The sequence below is a fragment of the Nerophis ophidion genome, linkage group LG02 (genome assembly GCF_033978795.1).
Source record: "Nerophis ophidion isolate RoL-2023_Sa linkage group LG02, RoL_Noph_v1.0, whole genome shotgun sequence".
In the NCBI taxonomy this organism is placed as follows: Eukaryota; Metazoa; Chordata; class Actinopteri; order Syngnathiformes; family Syngnathidae; genus Nerophis; species Nerophis ophidion.
In genome coordinates, this window is record NC_084612.1 from 44,718,291 (window position 1) to 44,739,591 (window position 21,301).

The window sequence follows — 21,301 nt, forward strand, 5'->3', positions numbered from 1 at the left end:
ACAGGCTAATTGGGAAAAGGTGGGTGCCATGATTGGGTATAAAAGCAGCTTCCATGAAATGCTCAGTCATTCACAAACAAGGATGGGGTGGTGGTCACCATTTTGTGAACAAATGCGTGAACAAATTGTTAAAAAGTTTAAGAAGAACATTTCTCAATGAGATATTGCAAAGAATTTAGGGATTTTACCATCTACGGTCCGTAATATCATCAAAAGGTTCAGAGAATCTGGAGAAATCACTGCACGTAAGCGGCAATGCCCGTGACCTACGATCCCTCGGGTGGCACTGCATCAAAAACCGTCATCAGTGTGTAAAGGATATCACCACATGGGCTCAGGAACACTTCAGTAAACCACTGTCAGTAACTACAGTTTGTCGCTACATCTGTAAGTGCAAGTTAAAACTCTACTATGCAAGGTGAAAGCCATTGATCAACAACACCCAGAAACGCCGCCGGCATCGCTGGTACCAACCTCATCTTAGATGGACTGATGTAAAGTGTAAAAGTGTTCTGTGGCCTGACAAGTCCACAATTCAAATTGTTTTTGGAAACTGTGGACGACGTGTCCTCTGGACCAAAGAGGAAAATAACCAGCCGGACAGTTCTAGGCGCAAAGTACAAAAGCCAGCATTTGTAATGGTATGGGGGTGTATTAGTGCCCAAGGCATGGGAAATTTACACATATGAGAAGGCATCATTAATGCTGAAAGGTACATACAGGTTTTGGAGCAACATATGTTGCCATCCAAGCGACGTCTTTTTCATGGACGCCCCTGCTTATTTCAGCAAGACAATGCCAAGCCACATTCTGCATGTGTTACAACAGTGTGGCTTCGTAGTAAAAGAGCGTGGGTACTAGACTGGCCTACCTGTAGACCAGACCTGTTTCCCATTGAAAATGTGTGGTGCATTATGAAGCGTTAAGTACCACAACAAAGACTCCGGACTGTTGAACAACTTATGCTGTACATCAAGCAAGAATGGAAACATTTCCACTTGGAAAGCTTTAAAAATTGGTCTCATCAGTTCCCAAATGTTTACTGAGTGTTGTTAAAAGGAAAGGCCATGTAACACAGTGGTAAAAAGGCCTCTTTGAGAACTTTTTTGCAATGTGTTGCTGCCATTAAATTAAGTTAATGATTATTTGCAAAAATAAATTACATTTTTGAGTTCCAACATTAAAAACATTAAATATCTTGTCTTTCCAGCAGTGACATGCGGTGAAGTTCATGGCTGGTGAGGCACTGACTTCATCACAGTCAGATTTATAAACATATGAACCCTATAGAGTATCTTATTCACCATTTGATTGGCAGAAGTTAACAGGTTATGTTTCAAAGCTCATATCAGCATTATTCCCTACTTGGCAGTCAGCATCAAGGGTTGGAATTGGGGATTAAATCACCAAAAATGATTCCCGGCCGCTGCTGCTCACTACTCCACTCACCACCCAGGGGGTGAACGAGGGGATGGGTCAAATGCAGAGGACAAATTTCACCACACCTAGTGTGTGTGACAATCATTTGTACTTTAACTTAATGTAGCAGGTACTTTAGCTATTATAGTATAGTATAAATAAATTACACTTATTATTATCATTATTAGCGATAATACTGCTAACATAAACAATATTAAATAATCACATGTATGTAGAAAATAACAAACACGACAATACACAGTGTTGTCACTATGACAGGTGTAACCGGGCTCCAGCGGCAGTGTTCATTCATTGTCTTTACTGTAGCATTAAAAATGCAAATGGCCTTAAAACGCCACAATACTCAGTCACCATATTTAAGTACCCAAAATAAAGACTGAAAATAAATATAAATTCAATCGGATCAGAAATATTGGAGGAAACGGGAATAAAATCCGATGCTAACCGCCCATAGAAAATACATGGGTATGGCTAGTAGCTACTATTATCAAACAAATTCACTTACCAACTCGGCTTAATATCTCAACATCGACACACTCTTTCGTCGCAACTCGGCCCTGATGGTTGGCACCTATAAGTTTAGAATTAGTTGTAAAATGTTGGACGGTTGTTTTTACGATATGCAGGCAAACGACAACTTTTAAACATACCGGCTTCAGATGTCCCCAGGCTTAGCTGAGTAGTGCAAGAATGATCTCTGGGATCACTAGCGCCCTCTACCACCAGGAGGCCGGAGAACAGGTGCCTCTCAAAGTGTGTTTCGCAGCCGTTTTATGATTGCTCAGCACAAAAAAATACGTTATACACATACAGTTGTTGACAAAATACACTGTACATCAGGGGTCACCAACGCGGTGCCTGCGGGCACCAGGTAGCCCGTAAGGACCAGATGAGTAGCCCGCTGGCCTGTTTTAAAAAATAACTCAAATAGCAGCACTTACCAGTAAGCTGCCTTTATTTTTTAAATGTTACTTATTTACTAGCAAGCTGGTCTCGCTTTGCTCGTCATTTTTGATTCCGAGAGAGACAAAACTCAAATAGAATTTGAAAATCCCCAAAAATATTTTAAAGACTTGGTCTTCACTTGTTTAAATAAATTCATTTATTGTTTTACTTTGCTTCTTTTAACTTTCAGAAAGACAATTTTAGATTTTAGGATTTTTAAACACATATACCTGTTATTAGTAGATTGCACAGTACAGTACATATTCCGTACAATTGACCACTAAATGGTAACACCGCATTAGGTTTTTAAACTTGTTTAAGTCGGGGTCATGGTACAAATATATGCTATCAGCATAACACCGTCATCACACAAGTTAATCATCATAGTATACACATTGAATTATTTACAATTGGGGGTTGGATGAGGAGCTTTGGTTGATATCAGTACTTCAGTCATCAACAATTGCATCAACAGAGAAATGGACATTGAAACAGTGTAGGTCTTACTTACTAGGATATGTAGAGGCAGCAGGGAACATACTGTAGTGAGTTCAGATAGCATAAGAACAAGTATATACATTAGAAATACATTTGATTATTTGCATTAGGTTATTTACAATCCGGGGAGTTGGGATGTGAATGAAGGAGGATTAGAAAAGGGTTGAAGTTGCCTGGAGGTGTTGTGTGTGCATGTACAGTAGATGGCAGTGTTGTCCTGTTTAAGAGTGTCACAACATTGCTGTTTACGGCAGACGAACTGCCTTACGGTAGACATAAACGTGACTGCTGTTGTTGTGTATTGTTACCACGCTGGGAGGACGTTAATGAAACTGCCAAACAATAAACCCACATAAGAAACCAAGAACTCGCCCTTGATCATTCTACTGTCATAACGTCATTGGGCAGACACTCTGTTTATATTGTGGGAAAGCGGACGTGAAAACAGGCTGTCCTAACTCAGGTCCGCATGGAGCTGGAGGGGGCGTGGCCTCCAGCTCCGCCTGAATTTCGGGAGATTTTTGGGAGAAAATTTGTCCCAGGAGGTTTTCGGGAGAGGCACTGAATTCCGGGAGGGTTGGCAATTATGATTTATGGAGTACATTGTAAATACATTGAGAACAGGAAGTGGACAAAAGTGTTAGCAATTGCTATGTAATGGAAAGGGGTCGGATTAAACCGGCTCTGCTTCTTTCTATTCATTTTCAGAAAATCATGAAAAGAGAAACTGGTGATGTATCCTGTTGTAATTCTATGCATGTTCGAAATAAACTTGAACCATAAACCAGGTTTCACTTTGTACACCCCTGGTTTGTTTTCAAACTGTATATTATTTGGGCCTCCCTGGATGTTTGGCAGATGGGGAAACAGTCCTTTGATTTAGAGACAAAACAACTTGCGGTTGTTAATTGATAGTTTTTACAATGAAGTTACTGTAAAACTAAGGACACAAAGAAAATCTCATTAAAACACACATGAAGTGCACATATATGTTGGACTCATGTAAAATCAACAATGCAGGATAATTGGCACTTGTGCGCTTGGGCCACTAGGTGACTAGGGTGTTGCAGTTATGTGTAACGTGTGGAGAGAGGGAGAGTGAACGAGTGATCGTGGTCCCGTGAGAGTTTGAGTGCCCGTGTGATTAGTGTCTGAGAGTGACTTATGGCTAACAGCAGCTCATTGTAAATATGTGTTTATGCTCAAGGTTCATAAAGCATCTGAGAGTGCATCACAGAGGGCATTTCAATACAAAAAACAAAACTATTTAGAGACTAACAAAACTAAGCATTGTGATTGTTTTAAACTTGTGCACTTGTTTAACAAATTTGTTTTTATTGGAACAAGGGGACACTGAGCTATTTTATAGTCATATAGTCACCAAACTCTGTGGAACTAAATATTGATCACTAACTTTGCATTACTCGGCCAGACTGCTGCTCTGCACCACTGATGCCTGTTGCTTCAAACCTCTATATCTAATTTTAAAATACAAATCAAAGACAGTGTTATGTGAAACATAATTGCCATGCATGAACTTCCTATAATGTCAATATTAAATAATATATACAAACCCCGTTTCCATATGAGTTGGGAAATTAGATGAAAATACAATGATTTGCAAATCATTTTTAACCCATATTCAGTTGAATATGCTACAAAGACAACATATTTGATGTTAAAACTGATAAACGTTTTTTTTTTTTGCAAATAATCATTTACTTTAGAATTTGATGCCAAAAAAGTTGGGAAAGGTGGGAATAAACACGTAAGCGGTGTGATCGAAAGCAGAAACGCGGATGCCGAGTGGGGCTAACAACAAAGCAAAAGGCTAATCCCCACAGAACACCGCTTCCTTCCATCCTGAAGCTGGATTTAAATGGAAGACGCGAGCCTGCTAGTCTGGGTGAAGAGTCAGTTAAGTTAAAACAAAATTTTCTGCTATGACTGTCAGAATTGGATATGCGTTCTACTGAGGTGGCAAATTATGATACGTTCAGTTTATCGCAGCACCAAGCAAACAATCGGAAAATTCCCGTCATATCAATTCCTACATGTGGTCGTAATTATTTTAAGTGCACTACGCATAATAAACGCAACATTATTAATATTGCTGCGATGAGGTGGCGACTTGTCCAGGGTGTACCCCGCCTTCCGCCCGATTGTAGCTGAGATAGGCGCCAGCGACTCCAAAAGGGAAAAATCGGTAGAAAATGGATGGATGGATGGATGGATGGATGGATGGATTATTACTATTGCTACTACGGATATTCTGATCAAAAACTCCTTAAAACAGCCCATTACCTATAATATGGGCTTTTTAAACATAATATCATTGTCTCCCAAAACATTATTAGTTAATGAGGTCATTAGAGACAACAATCTTAACGTCATCGGTCTCAGCGACGACTTTTTTGCACTAAATGAGGCATCTCCTCCTAACTATACAAATGCGCATATTACCCGTCCCCTTAAAAGGGGTGGGGGGCCGCACTAATATACAACGAAAACTTTAACCATAGTCCTAACCTAAATAATAAATATAAATCGTTTGAGGTGCTTACTCTGTGGTCCGTCACACCGCTGCCTCTATACCTGGCTGTGATTTACCGCCACCCAGGGCCCTATTCGGACTTTATCAATGAATTCTCAGAGTTCTTTGCTGATCTAGTGATGCACGCCGATAATATAATTATAAAGAGGGACTTTAATATCCATATGAATACCCCATTGGACCCACCGTGCGTGGCGCTCCAGACTATATTTGATAGCTGTGGTCTTACACAAATAATAAATGAACCCACGCATCGCAATGGTAATACGATAGACCTAGTGCTTGTCAGGGGTATCACCGTTTCCAAAGTTATGATACTCGAATATACTGCCACAACGACGACTCTTGCTGGCCTACTGCTCTCGGTAATGGCACCATTCCCAAAGTATGTGGATTCTATTGATAACCTCACTAACAACTTTAACTACGCCCTGCACAAAACCTTTGATAGTATAGCACCACTGAAGTTAAAAAAAGGCTCCAAAAAGGCGTACCCCATGGTTTACAGAAGAAACTAGAGCTCATAAATTATCACGTAGAAAGCTAAAACGCAAATGGCTCGCGGCTAAACTTGAGGTGCACCATCAAGCATGGAGTGATAGTTTAATAACTTATAAACACATGCTTAACTTAGCTAAAGCTAAATATTACTCAGATCTCATCCACCTTAAAAAAAACAATCCTAAATTTTTGTTTAGTACGGTAGCATCGCTAAACCAACAAGGGACTCCTTCCAGTAGCTCCACCTACTCGGCAGATGACTTTATGAAATTGTTTTAAAAGAAAATTGAACTTATTAGAAAGGAGATTAAAGACAATGCGTCCCAGCTACAACTGGGTTCTATTAACACAGATGCGACTTTATATACGGCGGATACTGCCCTCCAAAATAGTTTCTCTCGTTTTGATGAAATAACATTAGAAGAATTGTTACGACGTATAAATGGAATGAAACAAACAACATGTTTACTTGACCCAATTCCTGGGAAACTTATCAAGGAGCTCTTTGTATTATTAGGTCCATCAGTGCTAAAAATTATAAACTTATCACTTTCCTCTGGCACTGTTCCCCTAGCATTATAAAAGCGGTTATTCATCCTTTCCTTAAAAGACCTAACCTCGATCCTGACCTCATGGTAAACTACCGACCGGTGTCTCACCTTCCGTTTGTTTCAAAAATCCTCGAAAAAATTGTTGCAGAGCAGCTAAATGAACACTTAGCGTCTAACAATCTATGTGAAACCTTTCAATCCGGTTTCAGGGCAAATCACTCGACGGAGACAGCCCTCGCAAAAATTACTAATGATCTATTGCTAACGATGGATTCTGATGCATCATCTATATTGCGGCTCCTCGATCTTCGCGCTGCTTTCGATACCGTCGATCATAATATTTTATTAGACCGTATCAAAACACGAATTGGTATGTCAGTCTTAGCCCTGTCTTGGTTTAACTCTTACCTTACTGACAGGATGCAGTGCGTCTCCCATAACAATGTGACCTCGGACTATGTTAAGGTAACGTGTGGATTTCCCCAGGGTTTGGTCCTTGGCCCTGCACTCTTCAGCATTTACATGCCGCCGCTAGGTGACATCATACGCAAATACGGTGTTAGCCTTCACTGTTATGCTGATGACACCCAACTATACATGCCCCTAAAGCTGACCAACACGCCGGATTGTAGTCAGCTGGAGGAGTGTCTTAATGAAATCAAACAATGGATGTCCGCTAACTTTTTGCAACTCAACGCCAAAAAACGGAAATGCTGATTATCGGTCCTGCTAGACACCGACCTCTATTTAATAATACAACTTTAACATTTGACAACCAAACAATTAAACAAGGCGACTCGGTAAAGAATCTGGGGATCATCTTCGACCCAACTCTCTCCTTTGAGTCACACATTAAGAATGTTACTAAAACGGCCTTCTTTCATCTCCGTAATATCGCTAAAATTCGCTCCATTTTGTCCACTAGTGACGCCGAGATCATTATCCATGCATTTGTTACGTCTCGTCTCGATTACTGTAACGTATTATTTTCGGGTCTCCCCATGTTTAGCATTAAAAGATTACAGCTGATACAAAATGTGGCTGCTAGACTTTTGACAAGAACAAGAAAGTTTGATCATATTACGCCTGTACTGGCTCACCTGCACTGGCTTCCTGTGCACTTAAGATGTGACTTTAAGGTTTAAAATACTACACGGTCTAGCTCCATCCTATCTTGCCGATTGTATTGTACCATATGTCCCGGCAAGAAATCTGCGTTCAAAGGACTCCGGCTTATTAGTGATTCCACGAGCCCAAAAAAAGTCTGCGGGCTATAGAGCGTTTTCCGTTCGGGCTCCAGTACTCTGGAATGCCCTCCCGGTAACAGTTTGAGATGCTACCTCAGTAGAAGTATTTAAGTCTCACCTTAAAACTCATTTGTATACTCTAACCTTTAAATAGACCCCCTTTTTAGACCAGTTGATCTGCCGTTTCTTTTCTTTTTCTCCTCTGTTGCCCACATAGTCGTCTTTGTCACTGTCACCGACGTCCCACTGGGGTGAGTTTTCCTTGCACTTATGTGGGCTCTACCGAGGATGTCGTTGTGGTTTGTGTTGTGGTTTGTGCAGCCCTTTGAGACACTGGTGGTTTGAGGCTATACAAATAAACATTGATTGATTGATTGATTGATTGATACTGATAAAGTTGAGGAATGCTCATCAAAAACTTATTTGGAACATCCCACAGGTGTGCAGGCTTTTTGGGAACAGGTGGGTGCCATGATTGGATATAAAAACAGCTTCCCAAAAAATGCTAAGTCTTTTTCACAAGTAAGCATGGGGCGAGGTACACCCCTTTGTCCACAACTGCGTGAGCAAATAGTCAAACAGTTTAAGAACAACGTTTCTCAAAGTGCAATTGCAAGAAATTTAGGGATTTCAACATCTGCGGTCTATAATATCATCAAAAGGTTCAGAGAATCTGGAGAAATCACTCCACGTAAGCGGCATGGCCGGAAACCAACATTGAATGACCGTGACCTTCGCTCCCTCAGACGGCACTGTATCAAAAACCGACATTAATCTCTAAAGGATATCACCACAGGGGCTCAGGAACACTTCAGAAAACCACTGTCATTAAATACAGTTCGTCGCTACATCTGTAAGTGCAAGTTAAACATCGACTATGCAAAGCGAAAGCCATTTATCAACAACATCCAGAAACACCACCGGCTTCTATGGGCCCGAGATCATCTAAGATGGACTGACGCAAAGTGGAAAAGTGTTCTGTGGTCTGACGAGTCCACATTTCAAGTGTTTTTGGAAATATTCAACATTGTGTCATTCGGACCAAAGGGGGAAGCAAACCATCCAAACTGTTTTTGACGCAAAGTTCAAAAGCCAGCATATGTGATGGTATGGGGGTGCATTTGTGCCCAAGGCATGGGTAACTTACACATCTGTGAAGGCACCATTAATGCTAAAAGGTACATACAGGTTTTGGATCAACATATGCTGCCATCCAAGCGCCGCCTGTTTCATGGACACCCCTGCTTATTTCAGCAAGACAATGCCAAGCCACATTCAGCACGTGTTACAACAGCATGGTTATTTGCACACAAAAAAATAAAGTTAATGAGTTTGAACATCAAATATCATGTCCTTGTAGTGCATACAATTGAATATGGGTTGAAAAGGATTTGCAAATCATTGTATTCCGTTTATATTAACACCTAACGCAATTTACCAACATATATGGAAACGGGGTTTGTATATATATATATATATATATATATATATATATATATATATATATATATATATATATATATATATATATATATATATATATATATATATAAATATATATATATATATATAAATATATATATATATATATATAAATATATATATATATATATATATATATATATATATATATATATATATATATATATATATATATATATATTAGGTCTGCGAATCTTTGGGTGTCCCACAATTCGATTCAATATCGATTCTTGGGGTCACGATTCGATTCAAAATCGATTTTTTTTTTTTTTTTTCAATTCAACATGATTCTCGATTAAAAAAAAAAATGTTTTCCCCCGATTTAAAAGGATTCTCTATTCATTCAATACATAAGATTTCAGCAGGATCTACCCCAGTCTGCTGACATGCAAAGAGAGTAGTAGATTTTTGCAAAAACCTTTCATAATTATAAAGGACAATGTTTTATCAACTGATTGCAATAATGTACATGTGTTTTAACTATTAAACAAACCAAAAATCTGACTTATTTTATTTTTGTGAAAACATTGGACACAGTGTGTTGTCAAGCTTATCAGATGCAATACAAGTGTAAGCCACTGTGACACTATTGTTCTTTTTTTTTTTTTTATAAATGTCTAATGATAATGTCAATGAGGGATTTTTAATCACTGCTATAGTGAAACTATAACTAATATTGATACTGTTGATAATATTAATTTTTGTTTCACTACTTTTTGTTTGTTCTGTATCGTGTTTGTGTCTCCTCTCAATTGCTCTGTTTATTGCAGTTCTGAGTGTTGCTGGGTCAGGTTTGGTTTTGGAATTGGATTGCATTGTTATGGTATTATTTGGAATTGCTTTGTTGGATTAATTAATTAAAACATAAATTAAAAATCGATTTTGTAAAAATGACAATCGATTCTGAACCGCAAAACGTGCGAATCGCGATTCAAATTCGAATCGATTTTTTTCCCACACCCCTAATATATATATATATATATATATTCTTGTACTTCTTAAGGGTTCATGAACTTTTGAACAGCAAGTTCACAATATATCGCCCTCTACTGTGAGGCAGAGGTACTTGCTGCCTCACAGTAGAGGGCGATATATTGTTATATCTCGTTATTTTGATCAGGAAACACGGAATTTTTGCGATTTTGACCATGAAAATTATCAAAATATACAGAAACCACACCAAAATCACATAGAAAGCATAGACCAAAAGAGAAATATTAAAGCTTATTTTATTTGATTACTTCGTTTTTGAACATCTTCATGGTTAAGCCTTTTATCCCAGCCTCACCTTGCCTCCCCTGACAGCACCTCACTGCTTTGAAGTACAGTATGCATTTTTTGCATCTTGAGGACATACAGTAAGTCCAGCCTCCCTCTCATGCACCTTCACCAGTAAAAAAAAAAAGGAAAAAAATGTGATGTCACTGTAGATGCACTGCACACCTGCTGCTAAACTGCCCATTGAAAGTGATAGATGTCTCCTGCTTGTTTGAAAACAGCATAAAGCCACATTTAGGAGCGTGATAAAAATGAATGTGATGTTAATGGGAGTGTCTCTGTAGTGATACCCCTTGTAATACATGCAAAATCAACATTAGGCTGTAAACCTACTCAGTGGCCTAGTGGTTAGTGTCCGCTCTGAGATCAGTAGGTTGGGAGTCAAACCCCAGCCAAGTCATACCAAAGACTATAAAAAAATGGGACGCATTACCTCTCTGCTTTGCACTCAGCATCAAGGTTTGGAATTGGGGGTTAAATCACCATAAATGATTCCCGGGCGCGGAACCGCTGCTGCCCACTGCTCCCCTCACTTCCCAGGGGGTGATCAAGGAGATGGGTGAAATGCAGAGGACAAATTTCACCACACTTAGTGTGTGTGTGACAATCATTGGTACTTTAACTTTGAAGTTAACTTAACTTTGCACCACTTTTCAATTTCACACGCAGTGTGGGTCGATCGCACGCAACACGCCCACTAATAGTACATGCTATTTTATTAATATTTTATTGCACACGCTGTTTAGCACGAGTTATTTAGATCTTAGTAAATCAAGCCCCAAGTTTTCTTACAGAATAGTTATTTCATGTTCTTGCTTCTTTCTCCTTGTCACAATTGCTATTCATGACTCCTGCTTGCCTAACACTGGACTTCGCTGTATTTGTTTAGTGAGTAGACGCGTGACATAAACACTTCCTATTCCACACTTAATGTGTACTGTGTAGGAAACCAGCACATCGTTGTACTGAACTGAGGGGTTTGTACCATAAAATGAGATTAAGAATTAGTGTACTGTTACATGTGTCTTTTATCTGATTCCTTTATTTAACACAGTGCATCTTCTAGTCTTATTAAATGTGTATTAGTGACCCAAAATACAAGACTACAGTAATGTTGAAATTGTGTCTTTCTTCCCTCTTCCTCCGTTCCATCCCTCTATTCCACCTTGTTGTTTTTCCCATTCCCCACTGATCTGTCAATAGGATGTGGCGGGGAAAGTTTTGGATCGTTGGGCCATCATGACATTTGAGGAGGAGATTGCTACCTTGCAGCAGTTCCTGCGGTTTGGTGAAACAAAGTCCATAGTGGAGCTCATGGCTCTGCAAGACAAGGAGGGACAATCAGTGTTAGTTCCCAGCACTCGCACCAACTCAGATATCCGGACTTTCATTGAGCGTAACACCCCTTGTACAGCCGCCAACTTGTCTCCCAACAAAGCAGAGAAGCTGAGCAGCAGCAGCATGCACCACTTTGAGAACTTCATAAACAGCATGGCCTTCATGCTGCCTTTCCAGCTTCTGGGCTCTGTTCCAGCTCCAATACTTGGCTCCCGCCCGCAGCTTCACCAACAACACCGACAGTCTTTTCGAAGGTTGGTCCAGCCTCAGAGCGAGAGGCAAGATTATCAAAAGCCAGACTGTGCGCTAACGGAGAACCACCTTCATATTCCCCTCCCTGCGGAAAATAGCCATGTATGTTCCAGATCTGTGATATTCCCTGAGGATCTGGACCAAGGTGGAGACAAACCACTAGACAGTCTTTCATCTACAACAAAGATTGAGGCAGAAGATTTCTCTAACAGTGACAACTACTCTGATGGACCCCTTACACCTTGCACACCCTCCATGAGCTCTGAAGTGACACAAATGTCCCCTGAGGTGACGCAGCGCAACGGAAACAGTGGGGGGGTGAACTCTGTAGGAAACGGGGTTGTAGGATCTTTAAAAAAGGGCCGTGTGTATTGCAATGCCTGTGAGAAGACCTTCTACGACAAAGGCACATTGAAAATCCATTACAATGCAGTGCACTTAAAGATTAAGCACAAGTGTACAATAGACGGATGTAACATGGTGTTCAGCTCACTGCGCAGTCGCAACCGCCACAGTGCAAACCCTAACCCACGACTTCACATGCCCATGAATCGTAACAACAGGGACAAAGACTTACGAGGCAACTTGTCGGCCGACGAGGGTTCTCCAAGGGAGAGCAAGCCCGAATATGGCTCGCCCATCCCGATCTGTTCTGCTGAAAGTCACAAGTCGGTTCCAAGCTACATGGTCAGTCAAGTGGACACATGCCCTAAGATTCACACCAGCTCATTCCCCAGCATAGGCCAGGGTGGCATTCTCTTTCCCAATTTGAAGACAGTACAGCCAGTCCTGCCTTTCTACCGTAGCCTTGTCACACCAGCAGAGCTGGCCAACACCCCAGGCACTCTCCCGTCACTCCCTCTCCTGCCGTCCTCTGTGTCTGTCAAACCTACCACTCTTCCTGACATCTACAACGCCGAACCAATACCAAAGAAAAAGTCTCGAAAGTCAAGCATGCCAATAAAGATAGAGAAGGAGATGATGGAGCGAGATGAGCAGCTGGATAAGGGTGGTAACGTTGAGCAGAACTTTCCTTTACTAAACAGAGGCGAGGAAGAATGTGATGGTCACCAAGCAGAAGGACAAATGTGCTTTGATGAGCACAAAGGGAATAGGGTGTATTTCGGGGATGAGGGAGAAAGGCAAAGAAGAAGGCCTTCGTTGGAGCAGAACTTAGAGATGACAAAGGGAGAGATTGAGGAGGACACAAGAGGACAAGTAGTGGAAGAGTGCAACAACAGCTCAATGTCCCCTTTTAAAACTAGGTTTAACAAGACTCTCCAAGGTAACCAGGAACTCAACTCTAGTGAGGAAAGTAATGGCAGAGAGTTTAAGAACTCCTTACCTGAAGACGAATATAGTCCAGAGCTCAAGTGGAATGAGCACAGGCTGATAAATGGGAGTGCTCTGCCAAGCTCAGTCCACCAGAAGGGTGGATCTAAAGACTCTTTAGATAACCACTGTGACTCGGCTTTGTCTGACCTTGAGCCAAATGCTGACCAACTTCACCACTGTGAAATCTGCGCTATGGTCTTTAATAACCCCCAGAGTGTCAAGATGCATTACCAAAATGTGCACCTCAAGGAGATGCACGTGTGCACACTGGATGGTTGCACTGCAACCTTCACCTCACGCCGGAGCAGGGACAGGTGAGACCATTTAAAGGTTTTGCAGAATATAAACGCAATTCAACGATTTTAAAAAGCACGAATGTTCTAAGCATGTACGAAACAATTGCAAATCTGGTAGTGCACGCAAAGCTGATCTATTAAGCTTTTGCGCTGTGGATTATATTTCTTATATGAGCAAAATATCGATCCAATACCAAATATGTACAGGTATATTTACAGTATCGCCAGTACTTTTTACTTGAAAACGTCATGGTCAAATAATTTGTGAATTAGCCTTCGGTTAGGTAATTATGATTATAATTAAACACATGACAAATGTTTTATGCAACTGAAAATGTTTCATAAGGGTGACACAAAAAAACATTCATCAATAAAAATCGAATAACTTCCAAAATTGTATTTAGATTAACACAAAAATGTAGCTACATTAGGTAAGTCTATGTAGCAGACATCTCTAAAGTTTCAAGTCTGTACCACAAAAATTCTATGTTTAACTGGCGTTCCAAAAATGTGCTCTAAATGAGCTCCCCGTTGCTGCAAGCACATTTGGATCCGGCGGGCAAAGTTCTCGGTGACTCTCCCACATTCTTCCCTTGGGATCGCTCTTATTGCTGCTGTGATTGCTGCCTTCAGATCAGGGATAGTCTGGGGGTTGTTGCCATACACCCTGTTCTTAAGGTATCCCCACAGATAAAAATCTGGGGCGTTAAAGTACGGTGAATGCGACGACCAGTGCGGGTCACACCTGTGGCTGATCAGTCGGTCAGGGAAACGATGCTGTAGCCATGCCAATGATTCGTTTGAGATGTGGAGGGTGGCACCATCCTGCTGGAACCGCTGGAAGTCTCTGACGACCTCTCTTTGTCGACCAAGTGCTGTCCAGAATTTTCCAAGCACCTGAACATATCACTCGGTGTTGATTGTCACAAACCGCTCGTTGTCGTCCTCGAACCAGAATGGTCCAATGATTCCGTGTTTGGAGATGGCGACCCATACAGTGCACTTGACAGAGTGTAATGGCCTTTGCAGACAGTACCCCAGAAGAGGTTGTTCTTAGAGTTCACATGACCTGACAGCAGAAAATATGCCTCATCCGAAAACCAGACAGTGTCAAGGAAGTCTGGCGCAGCGTCAATCTTATTGCAAAACCACTGGCACATGATCACTCGTTTCCTCATGTTGACAGGTGTAAGGTTTTGTTTAATCTGTATCCTGTAAGGATAGAGGTCGAGATCTGTCTTTTGTTCAGTAGTCCATGGCCTCTTGAAGTTGAAATTTTGTAAACTTTTAGAACATTAATTCTTCTTAGTAAATCTGACCAAAAAAAAGAATTGATGAATTATTTCAAAAGTTATTCAAGTTTAGGTGATGAACGCTTTTTTTGTGTCACCCTTTTTAACTAAATAGAAAAATATTAAACAATGTAACAGTATGAAAATAATAAAACAGTTCCACAAAACTGTTCAGGATAAAAGTTAGTAGTCCAGACTAACAAATGTAGAAAAAAATACAAATAAAATTTAAATATCATCATCGGCTGCCCCAGTGTCGACTCTTGGCTGTCTCTGGCAGAAGAGGAAGGGGAGGACAGAAGTGTGTCTGAGTGAGCTGCAGAGAGAGAGAAAGGCGTGCTGTTGGCACAGATAGGGGAAATACCAACTCTGAAGAAAATCTATTCATTTGTTGGAAATATATTGTTGAGAAACTGCAAGAAAGTTATTGATCAAATTAGTATGGGTTTGATACCAATATTCACATTGGAATTGATACTATCAATATTTGGATTGATACGCCTACTTCTACAGTTTCGCGTGTCTGTCTTCATGCAGTATTTATACAGATTATATAAGATGATTGCCAGAACCCACAATACTATGAGCTCTCAAATCTGAAACTGTTTGATATGGCTGTTTTTGTGTCTAAATTTCCACGTTGGGAAGGTATGTGAATATTGGCATTTACGTATAAACAATTGTATGAAGGAGGCAAATGCGCTGCAACGACAGACGATGGAGAAGAAATCTTTCGAGCATGTAAACATATTTTGGAGTGGCAGAAATAAAAAATATTAGACATAACGTCCTCAGCAATGCCATGTTAGAGCTGCCATCTAAAATCTCTGACATAAGCTTTTATACACGCAGCCCTGCACATTTTGGAAAGCTGTTCCAAAACTCCTACACTGATTTCGTCTCCACAGATTTGTTGTGCATGCACACGTTAGAATAGAATAAAATAGAATAGAATGGACTTTATTGTCATTATATTTGCATATAACGAGATTAAAGACGCCAACTTAAGGTGCGGTAGTGGGAACACATAGGGGGTAAAATAAATAACACAAGAGGTAATAAAATTAAAAAAAATAACAATTGAAATAAACAGACTGCTATCCAATAAAAATAATAAGCAATCCTGTACAATTTAAAAAAAACACTATGGAAATACAAAATACTGTACAATATACAGAACAAGACAAGAGTACCGAAGTAATAAATAACAATCAGTGTCGGACGTATTGCACTCGAAGGGTAGTATTGCACAGTAGGGTATTAGGGTAGGATATTGTATTGGGGTGAATTATTATTATTATAATTTAGAGTTCAACATGGTTACAGCTCTGGGAAACAAGCTGTCTCTGAGCCTGTTTGTTCTGGCTCTGATGCACCTGTAGTGTCTGCCCGATGGTAGCAAGTCGAACAGGTGGAAACCAAGCCAACTGACGGATGTTCCAATGAATGCTTTCCATACTTAGATTCTGCTTGCATTATTTGGTTTCAATAAACCACTTTTCTGATGAGTAGCCATGCTTTTAGGGGTTTACTTAATAGAACCGTTTTCATCAACAAGGACCACCAAAAACTTTGATAAGCACTGATCTTGTGAACATATCGCATGGATTAATCTTGGTAATACATTTTTTCTCACTGTAAGGAGACTTTGTGGGCATGAAAACATTTCATGAAGTACATTTTTTTCTCCGCAGACATAGTGCCAATTTGAATCTTCACCAGAAGCTGATGACCAAAGATCCCGTCTATGTCAGCGACAACCTCTACCCGACATCATTCCACCGCAGAGAGAGCAACTCTGATACTAGTCTAGACGACTGCCAGGACCAGGGTGACAGGAATCTCGCCTCTGTGATCTGCAGGGGGAAAAATCGCATGGGCTTGGTCTACCCCATGAGCAAAACGCCCACAGCACAAGAAAGCAGTGCTCCTTCTCCCAAAGGAGACACACAGGGATTAAGAGGGGGCGGCGATGGGACCGTGCTGGACCTGAGCACCTCCTCCTCTGCCCCGCCTCATTGCAGCAGCAGTGCTCCATCCTACTGGGACTCGGATGGAGTTGCTAGTGAGGACGAAGAGGCGGTTGAAGAGGATGCAGAGGCACTCCCTATGGAGGACAGTGATCTCTCATCCCATCACAGCTCTGATGGGATCGGTGTGGAGAGGCCTGTGGGGGAGCAGCCATCACGTGGGGGAGAGAAGAACACAGTTTTTGGTGGGGAAGTACAGACGGGGATCCAGGGAGGGAGGAGTGCGTCTCCAATAACCTGCCAAATGTGCCAAAAGGTCTACAGCAACAAGGGGACATTCAGGGCCCACTACAAGACAGTCCATCTCAGGTTGCTTCACAAATGTAAAGTCCCCGGGTGCGACACCACATTTTCTTCAGTACGAAGCAGAAACAGGCATAGTCAGAACCCCAACCTCCACCGGAACCTGCTTGTTAGCGCTGGGGCCGCAGCGGACCAGCAACAGGAAGATTTCATTTAGTCTACATTTAGAGCACCTAAATGAGCACTTTTTCAATTCCATATTTGAGGCAAGAGTATGAGTACAATCATCAGTGTACAAAGAAGTGAAAGAGACACGTGTCAGTGAATGAACTGCAAGTATAGGATTTCACGCCCATGTTGGACTGTCTTGTATTTGCTTTGCCTTATGCTTCACATATTTCGATTCACATTGTCCATCCTTTGTTGTTGTCATCCTTTTAATGTTCCAAAGGTGTGACTAATCAATCAAGACCAATCTGTGAAGAAACTTGAATGTGTGTCATGTGCTTCATTTTGTCCACATCCAATGTTGCTCTGTTCTGTTCTGTGCTTAGCTTGACTAGTAACTTAAGAACTTGTAAGATGTTTTGTGATCTAGATTGTTCTTTGTGTTTGCTTTCCTAATTGATACATCTTGCAAATGTTCACCAAAGATGTTGAGACTACTTGGATAGGATAAAGACCTCATCATATGAGCAGTGTTGCCAACTCAGCAACATTGTCACGCGATAATGCAAATTTTGGTTTGGGTCTGATACCAAATAAAGAGGGACAGTATTGCCGATAACCATATTGTTTGTTTATCATGATGACATTCCGAATACAAAAAAGGACAACACATTTAGGCAAACAAAAAAAGTATTTTTCTTTCTTTTTATATTTGTATTTTATTATTTATAAACAATGTAACAATAACAAAAATGACAACTATTCACTTTTACTAAATATAATTGTTCAGAGCAAAATAAAGTCAACAATGCAAAAAATAATTTTGCAAAGCCCTGTCTGACTTTAGAAACAATACATGACAATATATTTACAATTAATAAATACAGTGTTTACCATACACACGTGCATTACATTCTATTTATTTGTGGCGGACCATCACAAACAAATATGTAGAGCCACATACAGATTTGCAGCTACAAACACATTTGATATATTCTAAAGTCTGTTGAAGGTCCATACAGTAGGTGGGAATGTGCATTGTAAATCATTCTCAACACAGCTCATATGCACCTGCTCTACCAGAGAATTAAAAGACGTCTCGGGAGACTTCAATGTTTGCTTGCTTTTTGTATAAAATTTTCAAATTTGTGACTTTGTTATTGTATTTAGCGAATATTTTGATCGCTCCAGATCAGAAGTGTCAAACTCAAGGCCCGGGGGCCAAATGTATTTTGTGGGTAAATGTATGTGTTCTTTTAACTTTGACGGAAGGAAACCACTGTATATAAGATATGGGAATCTTTGGCCACCACACAATTTGATTTGATTCTAATTATTTTGGGTGAAAATGTTATCCATTAACGATTCTCGATTAAACACAATTCTCAAATCATATTATTTGGTATATAAATTACAAAAACAGGTTACTGGTTGAAAAAACTCCTCTTGGCTGCTGACGTATGACTTATACTGTAAACACAGTGCTTGCTTAAAAAAAAGTATTTTTAACAATGTATTTTTAATATTATATTTACAAAAACCCTATCATCTTAATCTAATAACAGAAAAAAGATCAACTCCTACCCAATCCCAGTTTTACAATACCGTGGATTTAATTTTACAAAGCTAATGAGAAAAACAAAATAAAAACTTGATGAACACAATACCAAATGAAGAAAAAACAAATGTGTACATGCAAACAGTATCAATAATAATAATATTAATTATATAATTGCTTCATGTTTTAATAAAAAAATTTATATTTTATTTTTAAATTGTCAATTAAATATATCGAATCGTTACACCGCCTATACATATATATATATATATATATATATATGTATATATATATGTATATATATATTAGGGGTGTGGGAAAAAATCGATACGTATTTGAATCGCGATCCTCACGTTGTGCGATTTAGAATAGATTCTCATTTTTTTAAATCTATTTTTTTTTTTTTTTTTTTTATCAATCCAACAAAACAATACACAGCACTACCATAACAATGCAATCGAATTCCAAAACCAAACCTGACCCAGCAACACTCAGAACTGCAATAAACAGAGCAATTGAGAGGAGACACAAACACGACAGAGAACAAACAGGAAGTAGTGAAACAAAAATGAATATTATCAACAACAGTATCAATATTAGTTATAATTTCAGCATAGCAGTGATTAAAAATCCCTCATTGACATTATCATTAGACATTTATAAAAACAAAAAAAGAACAATAGTGTCACAGTGGCTTTCACTTGCATCGCATCTCATAAGCTTGACAACACACTGTGTCCAATATTTTCACAAAGATAAAATAAGTCATATTTTTGGTTCGTATAATAGTTTAAACAAATTTACATTATTGCAATCAGTTGATAAAACATTGTCCTTTACAATTATGAAATCTTTTTACAAAAATCTACTACTCTGTTTGCATGTCAGCAGACTGGGGTGCATCCTGCTGAAATCTTATGTATTAAATGAATAGAGAATCCTTTTAAATCGGGAAAAAATAATTTTTTAATCGAGAACCGTGTTGAATCGAAAAAAAAATTGTTTTGAATCAAATCCTGACCCCAAGAATCGATATTGAATCGAATCGTGGGACACCCAAAGATTCGCAGACCTAATATATATATATATATATATATATATATATATATATGTATATGTATATATATATATATATATATATATATATATATATATATATATATATATATATATATATATATATATATATATATATATATATATATATATACACACACACCACACAAATCTATTTACAATATATATAGTATGATGAATAAAAGAAAATGATGCCATAACATAATTAATAAATGATCTATTTTAATGACCACATGATTAGTAAAAAATTGTCTGCAAGTGGTAAAAATAAAAGTCATTCACAATCAAAAAATGTAAAATATAAAAATATTGAGCTGCACAACCTTAAGGGTGTCTCTACAATTTAAGGGACCACTTGCCCATCCATTCATTTTCTACCACTTATCCTCTTCAGGCTACTGGTAGCTGAGCCTATCCCAATAATTCCATGTGTTGCTAATAGTAAGCATTATGGGACTAATAACAAAACAATAAACAGTGGATGTTTCCTTCTCTCAGGGTGGCGCCTGTGATGTTTCTTTTGCTTATTTCTGTTCAGACTCACAAGGAGCTGCAGTCTATCCCAGATCACTTCGGCCAAAATACGGACCACACCCTGGAAGAGTCGCAATTCATCCCAGGACACCCGTAGAGAGACATACAGTGGGGCAAAAAAAGTATTTAGTCAGCCACCGATTGTGCAAGTTCTCCCACTTAAAATGATGACAGAGGTCTGTAATTTTCATCATAGGTACACTTCAACTGTGAGAGACAGAATGTGAAAAAAAAATCAAGGAATTCACATTTAAGGAATTTTAAATAATTTATTTGTAAATTATGGTGGAAAAGGAGTATTTGGTCAACCATTCAAAGCTCTCACTGATGGAAGGAGGTTTTGGCTCAAAATCTCACAATACACGGCCCCATTCCTTCTTTCCTTAACACGGATCAGTCGTCCTGTCCCCTTAGCAGAAAAACAGCCCCAAAGCATGATGTTTCCACCCCCATGCTTCACAATAGGTGTGGTGTTCTTGGGATGCAACTCAGTATTCTTCTTCTTCCAAACACGACGAGTTGAGTTTATACCAAAATGGATACATGGATGATACAGCAGAGGATTGGGAGAATGTCATGTGGTCAGATGAAACCAAAATAGAACTTTTTGGTACAAACTCAACTCGTCGTGTTTGGAGGAAGAAGAATACTAAGTTGCATCCCAAGAACACCATACCTACTG

General features: G+C 39.4%; 1 protein-coding gene across 1 annotated transcript in view; it reads left to right on the forward strand.

Moving 5' to 3' along the window:
- The window catches only part of bnc1 (basonuclin zinc finger protein 1), a 49,376-nt gene extending 31,307 nt beyond the window's left edge, over positions 1-18,069 (forward strand). The window contains exons 4-5 of the mRNA XM_061884407.1: positions 11,700-13,735; positions 16,704-18,069. Of these exons, the coding sequence (XP_061740391.1) occupies positions 11,700-13,735; positions 16,704-17,499 (2,832 nt within the window). The 3' untranslated portion in view covers positions 17,500-18,069. The remainder of the gene's footprint in view (positions 1-11,699; positions 13,736-16,703) is intronic.
- Positions 18,070-21,301: the final 3,232 nt, after the last annotated feature.